This window comes from Lagopus leucura, unplaced genomic scaffold, assembly GCF_019238085.1.
Source record: "Lagopus leucura isolate 7727_CA_CO unplaced genomic scaffold, USGS_WTPT01 Super-Scaffold_100001, whole genome shotgun sequence".
NCBI classification, from domain to species: Eukaryota; Metazoa; Chordata; class Aves; order Galliformes; family Phasianidae; genus Lagopus; species Lagopus leucura.
Window position 1 is genome coordinate 57084571 of NW_024962262.1, and position 17109 is coordinate 57101679.

Genomic DNA, 17109 nt, shown 5'->3' on the forward strand with positions numbered 1-17109 from the left:
CACGTGACCTGCCCGCCCCCTGCCTCTCCGCCATGTTGTTTCTCCCTTCCCTCGGCGCCCGGCGGCGGCGCAGCTGGGCCTCGGCTTCTATTCGCGGGCAGGTTAGCGGCCGTCTGGCGGGCGCGGAGAGACTCCGTGTATCTGAGGGGGAGGCGCGACGGGGCTGGTGTTCGTGTGCGGGGGCTCGCTGTGCGGAGGGATCCGCGATCCTGCCACGGCAGTCTTGGGGTGCAGGGGGTCTCGCCGTTGCCTTTCCACCCGTCCGCCTACGGCCGTGCGCTGGTGAGCCCCGGACGGGGGGGGTGGCGGGTTGTGCCCGGCGGCGCTGGGTGAGGGCCCGGCTCGGTGCGGGCCGGGTGGCGTGAGCGGGATCCCGTGACTGCGGGCGCCTCGTCTGGGAAATGGCCCAGCGGGGCTGAGCGTCCCGGACCGACGCGGCCGCTGTTATCGTTGGTCTCCCGTTTATCGGCGTCGGGCGGTTGCGTGTGATGGGCTTCTAGGGGGGATCTTCTTGTGTGCCTGCTTTGTTTTGGTAGCAGCTTATGAAGTAGTTGGCTGTAATGGCAGACTGGGGGAGGAATTGTTCAGCGTGGATGCAAAATCCGTTTCTGTCACTTTTTATCTCTAAAGAAACCTAGTATAGCTACCCTAAAGGTCATCTAGGGGTGTTAAAGCTCAGTGGTCTTTAAGGTCCCTTCCAGCCTGAGCCTTTCTTTTGGTTCTATGGGACTAAAAGTTTACTTCTTTTAAGTTATTGTTCTCCTTGGTGCTCCCCAGCACAAGCAGTCTGGGTTGGTATGGTGCAGCCTGCTTACTCACTTGGGGATGGGCTTTGCTCGCACGTTGGAAGAGCATGAACTCACAGTGTAGCCTGGGCTGACAGGGGCAGCTATTGCTAAGGATCTCTGAAGGAACAGGGAGACTTATGTACTGGAGAGAGGAGCACAGATGAGCAGCAGTAATTAGCTGCTTCGTAAGTTACAGAGCGGGAGCAGTAACAGAATTGGGTTGCAAGGAGAGTCAATGTGATCTTGTGAATTCCTGGAGATACTGGACCAACTTACTCTTGAGGTTGCTTTATAGTTGGCTTGAAGTCAGTAATACTATTATGACATAATTAGGAGATGCTTACTTGTGAGCTTCTGAGAATATTTTTTTTTTTTTTCCTTTTTCTGAATTTAATCAGAGTTGTCGAGTTTGGTCCTTCTGCCTGGAAGTGAGGAATGAGGTGGAAGGTGAAGGCTGTATCTATATGGGGCATTTCTCCTGACAAGTTTTTCTGATCCACTTTGCAGTTAGATGTAAGTTATAGTAACTAAAGCAATTCTGGCAGTAGGCCTGGGATGCTTGCATGATCCAAGGGTTATGCATGCTGAAGGATTCCTGTTCTTGGCTGCTGCCTCTTCCATTGTCTTGTGTCATTCCAGGCAACTACTGAACTGCACAGGAGTTACAAGTAACCTGACAAAGAAACCAAAGAAACACGGAAGACAACTTTTGGGGCATGCAAATGAGTAGCAACAGCTTAATGTCAATCCATTTTACATTGTGTTTATATTACTGAGTATTAGGAATAATCTTCAGTGTTATTCTGATGTTAGATAAACTGTGTCCACGCTGCTGATGACTAAAGGCAGTTTTCGGATAACTTGTCATCAAGTTATCTATCTGACAGAAAACTTAGCTGCCATCACATTGCAGTAGTGCAGTCGTAGATGAAGGAAGGGTGATTGGGATCTCAGCAGGTCAGGCCATGTGACTGGAGGGCTGCCTGCTTTGCAGAGAATTGGGCTGCTGTCGAGGGCCCCACTGTAAAGGGTATTTCTGAGCCACAGCTTTTACATGGGTGTTTTTTGGAGGGGAAGGTCAGTTTGAAGACTGTTGTGGTCAAAACTGCAGTGCATTAAGAAGTGCACAGCTTGGAAGATCTTGACTTAATGTCTGTTCCTCTCTGAATTTGAAAGCAAAATATTTCAAAGTGAGGCAGTCTTGTGGCCCTTTACCTACTGGAGAACTGTTCTTACGCTGCTTTATGACCTGGAGTGTGAATGAAGCAGTGTCCTGCTTGTACCTGGACAAGGATTCTTTACCTAAATGAGGGAAAAAGGAGTAAATTTGTTTCTTGCTTTCTTTTCACCTTTCTGGAAACTTTCAGATCTGCAGTAGGTGATAAAACTGCTGTAGGGTTGGAGAGTTAAGACAAAGAGCAAGTGTTAACCCAGTTTTCAACACTTGATTCTTGACCCTGCCCCTGACATTGCAGCTTTGCAAGTTTTTGTGATTGATTTGTTTTTATGTTCCAGATGTTTTGCAGAGAAGCAATTTTCAGTATTTAATGAGCCATTGTAACTAAAGCAGGAGAAGGGTTTTCTTTCTATGTTAGTGTGATAAATATTGTCAAACACTTTAAGAAAAAAACGATGGATGGGGGAGTAAGTGCCTGTTGTTATTGCAAGGCAGGTATTTTTGTCTGACAACCTATTGAAGTGTTCTCTTTTTAAAACAGCAAGGATTACTGGTTTAAAATAAAAGAAGATGGCTTAGCAAAGGTGATTCTGAATGGTCTTCAGAGCTGAAATGGTTGTGTATGTGTAAAGCTGAGGATAAGAGATTATGAAATACTGTCAGTGTGACTGTTACATCAGTTAGGAAGGTGCTAATTTTGCCTGTCAGTAACTGAGACAGCATTTTGCCTTAGATGTTTATCAAAGATGACTTTTCTTCTCTCAGAAGACTTGGCTGAAAGTCTGTGAAGCTCTAAATAAGCATGATCAGGTGGAAGAAACTTGAGTGCTGTTGGCCAAAATTTTACTTCAGCATTTAAATTCTTTCAGTTTTTGACACTATTTGGTATATACAAATCCTTCTCAATCAGTTAACCTAGTATAGTCTTTTTATTATAAAAATAAGCTTCAGTGTTGCTGTTAAGATTTTCTAGATCCAAACCAATGACTTTTCTTTGAGTGTAGCCTCCACACCAAAGTGCTCAAAGAGGTAATTACACTCAAAAATAAAAGGCAGTTAAGAAGTTGTTACCATGGAATTAAGTAAATCAAGATAAAACACCATTGCTTTCTCTAATGCACTTAAGCTCTGAAGGGCTGGAAATTGAGGACTTTCTGTAATGCAAACAGCTTTCGTTTTATGAAATAGCTGGTAATGTTCTATCTTGCCAGCAAATGTTTGGACTGCCAGTGAGAATCTTTCAAATTCAGTTCAACAGGGGGATTCTAGGAGGGGAATAACTAAATTACTTCTAAAAGAAATGACATTTAGTAGAAATGGTTCCCTGCTTTAACAGTAATGAAGTCAGTGGTCTAAGAGCTTATGACCTTATGAATTGGAGGAGGAAATTCAGAAATGGTTACCAGAACGTGTTACAGTGGGGCTGCTTTTAATTTGTTTGTTTCGGACTTCTTGTTTGGCACCAAGTACTGAAATAACATGGAAAAATAGGGGGCAGATCTGCTCATAAACTGCTCTGTGTACCAGGCTGAGACTGCTTGTACATTACCATAATTGTGTAGCACAGTAAGTTGAAGTTACTGGAACAAATACCTATTTGTAATTCTGTGGTGTCTTGCAGTTCCTGACGTTGGTTAAAATAATCAGATGCACATTGGAAACTAAGTTTTTTGTTTTATTTTCAGATGCTGAACGATGATTTAAACTGAACGGCTAAGGTAAGAAATCTTTGGGAATATCATATCAGATACTGACTCTTTCTTCCAAAAGCATTGCCAAAGATGTATAAGTTCAGAGTACATTAATAGGAGAAATAACATTAATTCTCTACACCTCTGGAGGATTGTGTGGTTGTTTTTTTTTTTGTTGGAGTGTTAGGGGCTTGTTTTTTGTTTTTTTTTTTTTCTTTCCAAGTAACAACAAAACAACAGGACAATTTAAAGCTATTTAAGAAATCTTACTTCATTTAAGATGTTTAAGTGAAAGAAATGCAGCAGCGTGCTGTACTGAAAACTTCCATCCAGCTTCTGCAGATGCTGTAAATTGTGTAGTCAGTCAGTAGGGTTACATAGTAGTCCCTTACGAGTAAAGTCGTTGAAACAAAATTGCTTTTTAATGTCTTTAACTAAGTTTCTTTGGAGGTTCAAGCGCTCTTGTGATCCCAAATGACTGAGAAGGTATCTTTTTGTTGCTGTTGTTCAGACTGAAAAGTTTTCAGAAACGTAAACTGTTAGTGTGTTGTTTCTGGAAAATAAATGTTCTGGAAAGTGAAATTGAAGGCAACATCATGTGGAGGTGCTTGCCTGTTGGTTCTGGGGAAGCTATTTCTGCAGCCTCGGTGTAGAAGTAGCCGTATATTAATTGTGAAGTGTCCCCTTCAGTGAAGTGGAAAAATGGGGAGACATTCAGTACCCTCTGTTCTCATGAATGCATTATTTATTAAGAACTTGTTACTGTATAATAGAGTAGTTCAAATAACTTATTTGTTAGGTAATAGGAGGAATCAGGGAGATTAGGGAACATCTGTGGCATTTTGAAGCTTTCAGCGTGAGCCTGGAACTTAGCTGCTGGTAGTCGTGTGACTCCAAGAAGGCTTGTTTGTAACATGGTGTATGTTCATCCCTCGAGCTCTATGGAAGGTAACTGAACCATTCTTTTGTAATTGTTAAGCAGTTTTAATATTGTTGTGATACAAACCTGTGAAATGCAAAGGATTTATAAATATCGTTTTTCACTGTGCAGTGTAAGAATAAATTCACTTCCTCTGAACAGATTTTTAATAGAAGCAAGAACTTCCAAATCTGAGGAGGAGTAACTTGTATTGAGGCTTCAGCTGCTCTCAAAACTCTAAAGTATTTCTTATGCTCCACTGTAGATTGTTATACATTCAGAGATGGAGATGAAAAAATTCCTGGCATTTCTTGTTTCTAATGCAGGCCTTGATTCTAAGGCAGCACACAGTCATATGACTTTATACCAGCTTGTATCAGGTATTAATTCCATAATTGTGTTTTGTGGGTGATGTATATGCCAGCAATGCTAATTACAACTAGCAAGACCACATTCCTTCCTTCCAAGGAGGAGGCAGACCAGGCTACTTGTGACCTCCTTGCATTTTAAATAGATGCTCTTTTCACAAAAGCCTGCTTTGGCTGAGTTTCTTTAAGTTCCTAAGAGTATCAGGTTGGTACAGAAATGGCAGTTCTCCTCATACCAAAACCTACGTTTGGGCTCCTTGAACTGAAACTTTACCTGCAAGCAATTAAAATAATTTTCAATAGCATTAGGTGACATTAATGTAATGGAGGGTGAACCGTGGGCTGGCGCAAAATACAGGTGATGTAATTGCCTCAAATAAATGAATAAAACCCTTGAACACTAAAATGTCACAGTAAAAGATAAAAGCTTAATTGGTGTCACTAATTCATGATCTCTATGCTGGGCAGCCACTTTTCACTAGCACTGCCAAGGTGTCTGACAGTTTTATCGTGGAAAGTCTGCATAAACTAACTGAACTGGCATTGTAGACTTGTCCTGAGTAGCTGGCATCTGGAGTACCATTTGAATTAGTAGCAATGAGTTTGCTTTTGTAAACAGTTGTAATAGAAGTATTCCATTTGCTGCAGCTGCTTTATAAGGAGGGAAATAATGAATGTTAGTGTGTGAATGCTGTGATGAACGCAAGTCATGGGACTTCACAAGTGCTGTAATTTGGCCTTAATTCATTCTGTAGACCACAGCATTCACTGTGAATCAGTTGCAAATTTATTATTGATTGCAAAAGTCATGCTGCAGTCTGTGGAATAGATGACAGTTGTATTCTTAAGTGGATGTTGTTGTTATGAGTACCTACACTTTGTCTATATTGCATAGCCATCCTGTCTTTGCATGAAGCTTGATGTTGGTGAACTTTTAACACTTTCTAGATACATACAAAACTTTCTGCTCACTACTTCCCTTCTTAACAGTTTTCTTAACCTTTTACAGGTGTGGGAAACAAGGAAGATCTATTCTCTTAACAATGGCAGCAAAATCATCACTCCTCAAAGTAATACTGCTAGGAGATGGTGGAGTTGGGAAGAGTTCCCTTATGAACAGATATGTCACCAACAAGTTTGATGCACAGCTTTTTCATACGATTGGTGTGGAATTCTTAAACAAAGATTTGGAAGTGGACGGACACTTTGTCACTCTGCAGATCTGGGACACAGCAGGTCAGGAACGTTTTAGGAGCCTGCGGACTCCTTTCTACAGAGGTTCTGACTGTTGCTTGCTTACCTTCAGCGTGGATGACTCTCAAAGCTTCCAAAACTTAAGCAACTGGAAGAAAGAATTCATTTATTACGCAGATGTCAAGGAGCCCGAAAGCTTTCCATTTGTGATATTGGGTAACAAAGTTGATATAAGTGAGAGGCAGGTGTCTACGGAAGAAGCCCAAGACTGGTGCAGGAATAATGGCAATCATCCCTATTTTGAAACCAGTGCAAAAGATGCCACTAATGTTGCAGCAGCCTTTGAAGAAGCTGTTAGAAGAGTTCTAGCCTCTGAAGATAGATCGGATCATTTCATTCAAACGGATACAGTAAACCTCCATCGGAAACCGAAACCTAGTTCATCTTGTTGTTGACTTTTTCTTTTTTGCCAAATTACTTTCAACTAGCTTACTCTGTAAGAGGATGGGAAAAATGTAGATATAATAACAAATGGGTTCTGCTCTAATACTGAAGTTGTGATACTCTGCTGCTTTCCTGGAGGAGCAAAACCGATTTCCATTCGCAAGTGACCCGTTATTGAATTAGTGACACTTCCTATCAGGAAGGTGTCGAGTAAAAATCTTAATATAAGAATGTAATTTGCCAACTCTAAGTGAGAAATACTTTGAATATAGTTAAAACTTGAAGTTCTAGAAGCACTACTACGTGGAAACTGTTCTGGAATTCAGATACAAAGAAACTTTTATATGTATATATATTTTTATGAAATTAGCATTCCATTTTGTTTCACTAGAACTCAGTTTCTTAACAGTGCTAGATATTAAACTTTAGTCGCGCTGCATTCCTTTGGATGTGTGTGGAACTTCATCTCTAATGCATTTACTACAAGTTAACATAAATTACCTTCAAGTTTTCTGTAATTGCTATAATTTGTGTAGGTTTTTAAGTAGGAAATAAATTTCCTACCTATTTAATGTTCATCTTCCTTTTGTTTACTATTCTAATGCCATATGAATTTTTCCAGCAGTTCAATGCAAAATGTGATTTATTTTTTTAATGTCTTCCCCTTATGTCCCATTCTGGCATGTTTCTGATCAAAAGGGTAAAAAAAAATATCTGGATAAACAAAGTATTTTTCGTAACTGAAAATGGATACATGTACTTTATTTGGTCAGCTTTAGTAACTCTTGGTAATTTACCATAATGTGGATCTCCTCAAGAAAGCTTTTAGTATACAGCCTTAAAGTTCTGACCTTATTGTTCTTGTTCACCTGAGCTATGAATGTGTTTGTGATCTCTGTACTGTGAAACTAAGGATTTGCAATACATAGGGAACTCAGGAAGCTCTTGACTTAGCAGGTAGTGACAGCTTTCCAGTCTAGTACAAGTAGGTACCTATAACTAATGTTTGAGCCAAATCTGATGCCTATTTAATATGCCATCGTAGGGTAGAGACTTAAACTTTGGGATTACTGAACTCATTAACTGACAGTGAGCAGAAACAAGTTCCATGTTCAATGGATCATCTTTCTACAGTGTTGCAGATGAAGCCACAGGATGTGCTCTCCACTGCTGTCCCATGGTAGAATACTTGTATGAGAAGTTCTTGAAAGCTGTCTCTCAAGAGTGCTCAATATCCTTTTAATAGCAAACTTGATAATGCACTATTGCTTCAATGTGTAACCTGACTACAAGCATGCCTGTTAGCGTACACATTGTAGAGCTCAGAAGGAAATCAGAGGCCTACAGGACAGGCCATGTTTCTCACTAAATTGTGCAGACTCTGCTTTCTGTACTGCAACCTTTTTGTTGTAATAGAGAAGCTTTTCTAGATAGTACAGTAACAACAGGAGTCTTAACGTGTTTGCTTTGTACCAGATGTTATTTAGAAGTAAAGCTTGCAAAACAAACTTCTTGTTGCTCTTATATGCTTTCCTCAACGTTTTTTATGCTCATTTGAACCTGTTCATAACCATGTTTACTCCACAGATCTGCTGCTCCTGCTGCAAGGTGATATTTTGACAAATTTTGCATTCAAAGTCCTGTACGTACAGTGACAGAGTTGTGTTTTAAGTTTCAGTCACTGAACTGCAAAATACAGGCTGACCTGCTGCTTCTGTGATATTCAGATTTATAGTGAGTGAAGGAAAGATGTGAGGAAAGAAAGAAGGTAAGCTAGATTGAACCTTAATTTCCTTGAACCTTAACTTTTGCAGAAGTGAGACTAAAATAAAATAGATGAAATTACCTCTTGAGTATTATAATTAAAACTTTAATAATAAAATCTATAAAAGGAAATAAGGATGAAAACCAGGTGTAGTAGTTTTTCTTGTGCTTAATAGCCAATTTCTATTTTCTCTTGTTTCTCCTACATTTCTATGTAATGCCATGATTACCCAACCTCCTTATGAGAAGCAGGTTTAAACACCATTTAATACAGCAAGTGTAGTGCGCCGTGAGAACTGCTCTACCACAACTGTGCACTAATTACAAAAGTGGTAAAGGAAGTTTACTTGCTGTAGTGAATAAGACTGCAGCCTATGTAGAAGTTAGCTTTGGTGTGAGAGAGACTGCCAAGTACTTGGAAGAAGTGGCAGCTGTAGGACAAGCAGATACGGATTGTACCAAAATAAACATCTTCATCACACTCAGCAACACATACACATTTTTGTGAAGGCTTAACATTTCCCTTTCATTATGAAGGTGGGCAGTTGTGGTACATGTTTCAATTCCCTGACTCATTTCAGGTTAAGTATTAGGGGAACCTGTTAGTAACGTTTTGGCCACTGTATAAGTAAGAATGCTTTGCTTCAAGTGTGTTTGTTCATTTCATGTATGTGTCTAAAAAAATTTACGTGAGATTACGTGACGCTGTCAAAATGTTGTATGTTGCAGGTGTTATTAAACAGTACTGCCAAGACAAGTATTCCCACCTTCACTTAATGTCCTGCCAGTAGCTTTGCCCCACTTATCTGCTCTTCTCTTAAAGTCATTTAAAGTACAGTCAACACACATCCATGCTGCATCAGTCCTCCTTTTATTTAAGGTAAATATCACATTCTATATTGCACAGTGTTGCTTCTCACAGGGAATATTTTACAGTGATGCTTCAGCATTACGTATAAATTACAAAGAAATAATAACTGGTTGTACATAAAGTGCCTACATCTGTGGTCCCTTTAGTACACAAACTACACAAGATGTATTTATTTATTTAGAATAGTGTGCCTCTTCCTTTGGAAATTGCTTATCAGACACGTTCTGCAGAAAGAAACAGATTTCACAAAAGATTGTGACTAACCAATTGTGAAACCAGCCAAAATAGTAGGTATATATATGCTGAATGACCCCTTTAAAAAATCAGTAGTTTAAAATGAAGTTTTGCAAAAAAAAAAAAAAGAAAAAAAAAAGTACATAACCACATTTTAGAATGAGATAGTAGCCAAAGAGGCCCAGCAAAGTCCTTCTGAAATCTTACTGGAGGTTCAAAGATCCCAGTAGAAATAAATACCCTTTCAAAAGGAGTATTTCAGCACTTGCAGAGATAATAGAAAGATGGGGGTTTAAACACCTAAGTTTAGTTGTTGGGTTTGTTTGGTTTTTTTTTTCCATGTGTGAATTAGATTTGAAGTCAGTGCAGACAGCTGTTGTGATCTGCTCTGTGCATTTCATTCATGCAACACTGCAGCTCTAAGCACCTGTTGTGCCAAACGTGAGACATTTGCAACCTTAAGTTTAAAAAACAAACCTTGGAAGTTTTTTTTTTTAAAGTAAAACTTGCCAAAATGCTGAAGACAAAGCCTTGCGGATTTTTTTTTTTATTTTAATTTAGGGCTTCATAATACATCTATTATGTTGAAGTTTAATATATGCCTTATTTAATACTATGAAGAGTCCAGTTAGCCTGCAGAGTACATTCTCTAGGAAAAGACTAAGTAGAAGAGTTCACAACAGATTTATCCATTTAGGCCAATAAAATAAAAAACACCCTTTTGCTCATATTAAATCAACTCACAAGAGATTCAGAAGCCTTCAGTGTTTAGATCAGATGTCCTCTTACCCTCTGTAAGAGACTGTAAGAGACTTCGCACATGCACTGACATACCTCACTTCGTACCTATTCAGCCCAGACACTGTTACACTTAGTTTTTGTAAGACAAACTCCTTAAGGTACATTTTTTAACCAGAGAACTTGGCTGTTTTATCTGTATCAACAAGAAGAAAAGCTACTTCAGCATCCAATTTGTCAATCTTCAGGAAGATGGATATCCAGCATGCTGAGAACTACCCAGAACTACAGTTCAAATCAGGGAAGCATGGAAAAGGACTCACTCAGGAAAGTTATTTATTCAGCTCAAAAGGTGCTTCTTCCCAAGAAACTGCACTTTCCTTTCAAAGGCACTGGATCGAATTGGTGAATTGAGTTCGTAAAATGGGTTCATTGCAAACTGTGGAAAGAAAAAAATCTCATCAATAAGCACAATGCCCAGAAATAGGAAATGTTATTTTAAATGACAACTATTAGCTTTCAGCCTATTTAGTGCCATTGAAAAGCATGGGAAGTCTTCCTAGGAAGTCACTGACTTTGAAGGCTGTTGCATTCTCCCACACATGGGTGCACAGCCATCTCTTAGTAAGAGCTAAGAACAAATCTATCGTGACACTGATGGAAACCTGTTGTAGAAATTAGCATCCTTTGAGTCTCCGTAGGAATCTCAGATGGTGTCAGCGCTTGCAACTGCCCCATCTAGTGGTGATCCAGCCGGGCTGTGACAACACACTGCTACTTGTTCTGAAGAGAGAAGCACTTTGAGCAGACTGCTGTGTAACAGTCCTTTGCTTTCATTATCACCATTAATAACACAACACTGCCCAAAATGACTGGACTGAAATGAAAACGAAATCCTGAAGGAGCACAATCTATAGCAAACTAGAAAAATCTATTACATCGTAGAGAAAATGCAGCCTCCATGTCACATGTTATCAGCTGTGGCTGATGTGGTGTACAGTCAAAAAATACACAGCTGGAAGAGTAGCATGGCTAGGATGGTACTTTATATAGGTGTTATAGTTGGAAAGATGATCGTGGTGGAAAAGAGACAATCAAAGAAGAAATGCTCACTCATATCAAAGGATCTGGGCTCACAGTGGAAAACTCCAAAAACGAGAGATCTCCAGAAAGAGATCCTTCCCCAGTGGCAGTCAGCCCTTAAATGGGGTCTAGGAGGGGTGGAGCTTGGCTCCAGTCTGGTTCCAGTCACACAGGTGAATTGCTTTCACCACAGCTGACCCAGTCCTTGCCTCAGGTGATCCATCAGGCCATGATCCCACAGTTCCCACACATGTGGACAGTAGAGAAACTCTTCCCCTCACAAAGGTACCACTAACAAAACATATATTAATATAGCACATTGAGAGGTACTGCTGTGAAACTTAAAAATGGGAGCTTACCTTTATATACAAGTCATATACATCATTAAAGAAGTTCTTTATTCCATCTTCTTGCCTTATGTCATGAAGCATTATAAATCTCATATGTAAAACAATTAAGGAAAATTTAACTTTCCCAATGAAAGCATATCCCAAAATAAGCACGTGCACCTAATTCTCTATACACCTAAAATTTTTAGCTGTACACTAGAAATAAACAAGCATGTTTAAGGAATTAACTGAAGCAATGATATTTAGAAAGCAGTATTTGAAATTCCCATATGTGAAAGCAGAATCACCTTTCTTTGGAAGATCATTATTTTTAAAGCTAGAAAATTTGTAACATCAGGGATATTCTCAGAATCTTTTCCATACATCCCTGAAATTAAAATGTTACTCGCTATGCATAACAAATGTTTCACAAGGCGTTCTCTTTGTGACCATCTGCACAGAGCATCAAGCCATGACACTGCATTTTCAATATGTGCACAACTGACATCAAGTACTTTTATCTCTTCTCTTCTTCTAACATTACCAAAGGAATGTAAGCAGACAATCATACAGGCCTGCTCAGAGCCCTTCAAATAAATGTGCTTTCATTGCTTTTTCCTCTACTCCTCATGAACTTCACATTTCATTCAGGTCCTCCAAGAAGAAAAATCTATCTCCAGCTATTTCCAATTTTAAATAACTGCTGTGCCCCCTAACTCACTTCATCCTTCATCTCCACTTCAGGCTGGGAATTCTGACAATAATAATGGTGAACAGCCAGAGAAATGCATTCCAAAGTCATTCCAACTGGTTTATCACTTTCTGACAAAAGGCTCAGTAAATACCCAGAAAGAGAAGAGGAAAGGATATGTCCAGCCGTGACAAAAGCAGAAACAAACCATTCATTAAACTTGTCCACAGTCTTCAGATACATGTTGTTAGAAAGCCACATGTTCTCATCTACTAGGTCAAGAGCAGCATGGGCAATGAACTGGTTGAGATGGCGATGATCATCCTAACACGTTTCCAGAAGACAGAGGATAAGTAATTCAGTGACGGGAGTTAAGTATAAGCAATCATTTGCTCAACCTGGTAAACAACTAGTACGCAAGTTACATAAGTTCTATATACTCTTCTTTGCTGCCACGTGTGCCATGCTGTAAAGAAATGAGATCAGTACAGATTGTTATGACACTTGGATTCAAGGGAAGGAAAAGAGCGTAAGAAAATGGTCATCATAAAGATAGTCTTGAGAGCAGCAAAACCAATAAAGCTTGCACTTTTAGCTCATGGACGAATTCACCTGTGGATTCTTAGCTTTACCAGTGCAAAATCTCCCCCTACAAACTTATTCTGCAATGGAGGTCCTGGTGAAAGTCTTTCTCTCTGCTCTCCAGTCACCTATTCTTGAGAAATTTCCCCCAAATTACCATGTTTTGGACCATAACCTCTCTGTCAAATTTGCCTGAAATTAAGCAGTCAGCTACTACAGCCTCACCAGTTCCACACCAAGCAAGAAACTGAGTAGTGAAGCTTAAGGAGCTAAAGCTTGCACAGGGCTGCACATCCAACCATTTGCTTTAGGAGCCTGTGCACACTCTTACATAGTGTGTCTCAGGAACAGGAGCAAAGGTTCCCAAAACACATCAATATACCAGTATCTACTTGTTCCTCAGTGCACATCAAGTTTAAATCCTTTCTTGGGGGAAAATTTAGGAAAATTCAGTCCCACAAGCTGAGGCAGACAAAACTCTTATCCAAGTGTGGTATTTCTGTCAGCAGCAAGTAGGAAAATATTTTTCCACTATCTGACACATCCTCACACAAAATCTAGTCTGAGTGTCTTATTCCTTATCTTATTCAGTACACCAATATAAAGCATAGGTGACAGCATAAACCTCTGGGCCTGTCCAAAAAAACAGAAATTCACTTGCTTTTAGTCTGAAGCCTGCTTTGTCCTTAATGTAGTATCACAAAAAAGAGACTTGTCCTTTTCCCACTGGAAACATTACATGTTGAGCAGTCTTATATTTCTCGCATGCTCAAACACAGTTGCTGCTACAACACACTTAATGTGAGTCTGACAAATGAAGATGACTTAAAACTATTTCCTGTGGTGAAAAGCATTTGTGAAGAACTGAATAGAGCTTTTCAAATTTGCCCCTTTACCTTACTGGATACCTTACAATAGAGACACTAAGTAGCATTATATAATGAACAGGTGTTATATAAGCAGTAAGAGCAATGAACGAAAGATGAGATGGGCTGCTCCAAAAGTAATGCCTCCTGTTTTATTCTGTTGGCCCACAACAGCAGACATGGAAGATGATGGCATGGCAGTAGGGGCTGAATCTCCCCAACAATATCCCATTACACTTTGTTGCTGTGCAACAGATGGCAGCAGAGGAGCAGTCTGACACAATTGCACCTGACATGGAAGTGTGTGTGAAGGAAAGGAGTGTTAGTGAACTCCTCCATGCTGGAAAAAGCGTGCACCCACTGACCTTCACTGATGCTTGCTGAACGTTTCTGGTGACCAAACAGTGGATGTGAACTCAGAGAGGGGTAGGTAGTGAGTTTTAGCAGTGCTGACAGCAGGGCACCTCCCTTGGTGCTGACTGTTACATGCACAGCATGCAGGCTCTTGCTTATTGCTGGCAAAAATGCACAACTAATGGTGATGACTGTGCTGAAAAAGTCTGTTCTGTAGCTGAGAACTTGCACTATCAGTGTTATTATGCTCTTTGTACTGGTTGTAGTTTCCACGGAAATAGGAGGCATACCTTAGGAGTGGCCTATGTATATATTCGTTCACAGAGCAGCATTAATTACTTAAGGAAATCATATTTTATGAAGAACAAATACAATCCAGGAAATAAATATTAGAAGACCTAAGTACCCCAGAATTCTACTCCCTGTTACAAAAAGAAAGCATTCAATACGAGGTAATAATACTTTCTACAACATGTTGGCTGTGTTTCTAACAGTGTGAGAGCACATAGAAGGGGTTATCACAGGACACATCAGGGGTTATCACACCTTGGACTCCGCTTTTCCAGGAGGCAGGAATTCCATCTCAAACACGGGGTTGTCATGATGGCCAACTATCACGAAGTAGAAGCTTCCCGACATTCTTCAAGACAGCGTGCCTGAGGAGAAAAGACAGAGAGAAATAGGCGGTGGGAGAGATAACGCTGGCTGGGGGGGGGGGGGGGGGATGGAGGCAGACGCCACATAATAGAGAACGGCGGGGTGAGCCACCCGCCAGGAGCGCAGAGCGCGGTGTGGCACCTCGGCCTCGCAGGACCCCTCCCGAAGGGGCGGCGGGCAGCGCAGGGCGGACAGTTGGAGCCCTTTTCTCCCGCCTCTCGTACCGCGCCCGACCCCTCACCCCGCGCCGCGGTTCCTCAACGTCAGGCAGCGGCCGCCCGGAAGCGCTGTGCGCTGCCCGCCCCATCCGGTGACGCCGCGCTCGGGCCGGCCGGGAGCCGCCGCGTTGTGCCGCGGGGCGGGATGGCTGAGGGGAAGAGGGAGGCTCTGTCGCAGGATGAGCTCCGGAAGAGGCTCTATCAGACCTTTAAGAACCGAGGCGTGCTGGACACGCTCAAGGTGTGTGTGGTTTGGCGGCGGGCGCTGCCCGTGATTCGCCGTAACGGAGAAAGCGGTGACGTTCTGCGCTGAGTAAATCCCAGAATGATAGAATGTCCCGAATTGGACGGCACCCGTAAGGATCATCTCCGGCCTTTCCCCTTCTCCCCGGACACGGTGGTTTTGCTACGGCCTAATTGAGACCAGCGCTTTTCTTGGTGCTAGGAGCAGGTGTTTGGTAAACACAAGCGGTGCTCTCTGTGGGTTAGTCTCAGGGTGTTGGTCAGGAGGGTTAACTACTGGAAGAAAGCACTAATGAATTATTCTCCTGTTGATTTTTTTTTTTTTTTTTTTTTCTTTCCAGTTCTGCTTATAGTGGGTCAGGCTGCTTCCACATCATCTTCTCTTTCAGGAGAATGTCATAGAATGTGGTGGAGTCCAATAGCGATGCTTTATTCTGCTTGTAGGCTAGATTTGTTATTTGTGGTTCTTCTGGCTCTTACTCATGTGCTGAAGGTGTCCTTCAGGCTAAGTAGCTCCTGCTCCTCTTTAGGAGCCTTTAGACAGTAGTTGTGCCTTTCCTCCAGCATTCAGCCTTACCATGCCGAGCAAGTCAGGGTGTAGCAGATTCATTGCCGGTCATCCCAGCAGTCACCTGCATGAGTATGAAGTCTTTTCCCTGTTCTTAAAGCAAGCTTCTCACAATTGCATTGAGCTTTCCAAATAAAGCTTAGAGCACTGTTAATTCTTGCCTGTTTCTTTGGAAGGCTGCATGCATCTTGTTTTGAGGCATGTTACAACTGCACTAAGTAGGTCAGCAGCCCTGCCTGCAGCAGGAGGGTTGAAGCTTGATGATCCTTGAGGTCTCTTGCAACCCAAGATATTCCATGATTGTAGCACTGGTCGTTGTTGGAAGGATGTCTGCTTTTCCCAAGCATCCCATATGTATAGCAGAATATATATAACGCCTTAAATGTTGATATCTTGTCTTTCACAAGGCCTCATTTTTGCTGTGCTCAAGCATCTGATTGTATTGCTTATGATGTACTGATCTACTTTTATTTCCAGCTTTATGTCACCAGGATTTTTTTTTAGCTCCTATTTTTATGTCAAATTCAGTAGAGTTAAAAAATAATCAAGATCTGTATTTCAAGAATGCAGCTGATAAAGCCAAGAATCTCGTATTCAGGACAGCTTATTTTCTCCCTCAGTGATTTCCATAGCAAGCTTTCAATGCTCAGACCATCTTCCACATCTTGTTTGATTTAACTCATAGTGATGTGCTATCTAAGTCTATTTTCCTGCTTTAATTTTCCTTGCCTAGAAGATTATTCATTCTATTAAAGATTTTGTAGCTGGAGACACACTTGCATCTTCCAAAGACAACGCTTCAGCTTTCCCTTGATCTCTTCTGACTGCCTCTGCGGGTCAGAGGCAGGGTGGGTCTGAACCTTCAGGCATGCTGAGTGACCAGGTGCTTCTTATCAATGAGTAGTAGCACAACTGATGTTTGTCTTGCTTTCTCTCAGCAGGGACAGGGATTTAGTCCTGTTTTCCACTCCAGTTGGTCACACAGTGTACAGGAAGTTGCTTGTCCCTGTTTTGGAGACACCCTAATCTCTGTCGAAATTAGCTGAAATGAAACAAGTTCAGAAATTAGGAGAAATGATTTTTTTATCAGCTACTTTCATTTTTCTCTGTTGTCAACCTCATTTACACAGCCATGCTAAAGTATCATCAGGGCAGTCTGATGTGATCTAGCAATTGCTTTGCTGAGCATTTCATATTTTATCCCATTTTTGCCAATATAATTTCTTTAATCAATCAACTTCAAAAATGTTGTTGCTGTTGCATAGTTGCTGTTGGGATGGAATCAGCAACTTCTTCACATAGGACTCTCTAGAGGTCTAATGAGTTTTCC

General features: G+C 41.1%; 3 protein-coding genes across 7 annotated transcripts in view; 2 read left to right on the plus strand and 1 right to left on the minus strand.

The window, feature by feature from the left end:
• On the plus strand, positions 1 to 7159 carry RAB9A (RAB9A, member RAS oncogene family). Of its 3 annotated transcripts, none has more exons than XM_042868596.1 (3): positions 1 to 101; positions 3651 to 3683; positions 5953 to 7159. In XM_042868596.1, exon 3 carries the CDS (start codon positions 5987 to 5989, stop codon positions 6590 to 6592), a length of 606 nt encoding a protein of 201 aa, XP_042724530.1. In that variant the 5' UTR covers positions 1 to 101; positions 3651 to 3683; positions 5953 to 5986; the 3' UTR covers positions 6593 to 7159. The 3 variants fall into 3 exon arrangements, with proteins under 3 accessions (XP_042724530.1, XP_042724531.1, XP_042724532.1); XM_042868597.1 differs by lacking the exon at positions 1 to 101 and adding an exon at positions 170 to 282; XM_042868598.1 differs by lacking the exon at positions 1 to 101 and adding an exon at positions 1173 to 1301.
• A 2038-nt stretch (positions 7160 to 9197) lies between these two features.
• TRAPPC2 (trafficking protein particle complex subunit 2) lies at positions 9198 to 15045 on the minus strand. 3 transcript variants are annotated; one of them, XM_042868599.1, is made up of 5 exons: positions 14992 to 15045; positions 14640 to 14749; positions 12471 to 12615; positions 11631 to 11716; positions 9198 to 10627 (listed from the first exon to the last, which is right to left on the minus strand). In XM_042868599.1, exons 2-5 carry the CDS (start codon positions 14730 to 14732, stop codon positions 10529 to 10531), a joined length of 423 nt encoding a protein of 140 aa, XP_042724533.1. In that variant the 5' UTR covers positions 14733 to 14749; positions 14992 to 15045; the 3' UTR covers positions 9198 to 10528. The 3 variants fall into 3 exon arrangements, with proteins under 3 accessions (XP_042724533.1, XP_042724535.1, XP_042724534.1); XM_042868601.1 differs by having other exon boundaries at positions 14975 to 15002; XM_042868600.1 differs by lacking the exon at positions 14992 to 15045 and adding an exon at positions 14892 to 14982.
• A 35-nt stretch (positions 15046 to 15080) lies between these two features.
• OFD1 (OFD1 centriole and centriolar satellite protein) overlaps positions 15081 to 17109 on the plus strand; it is a 29402-nt gene continuing 27373 nt past the window's right edge. The window contains exon 1 of the mRNA XM_042868595.1: positions 15081 to 15209. Coding sequence (XP_042724529.1) covers positions 15114 to 15209 — 96 coding nt within the window. The 5' untranslated portion in view covers positions 15081 to 15113. The remainder of the gene's footprint in view (positions 15210 to 17109) is intronic.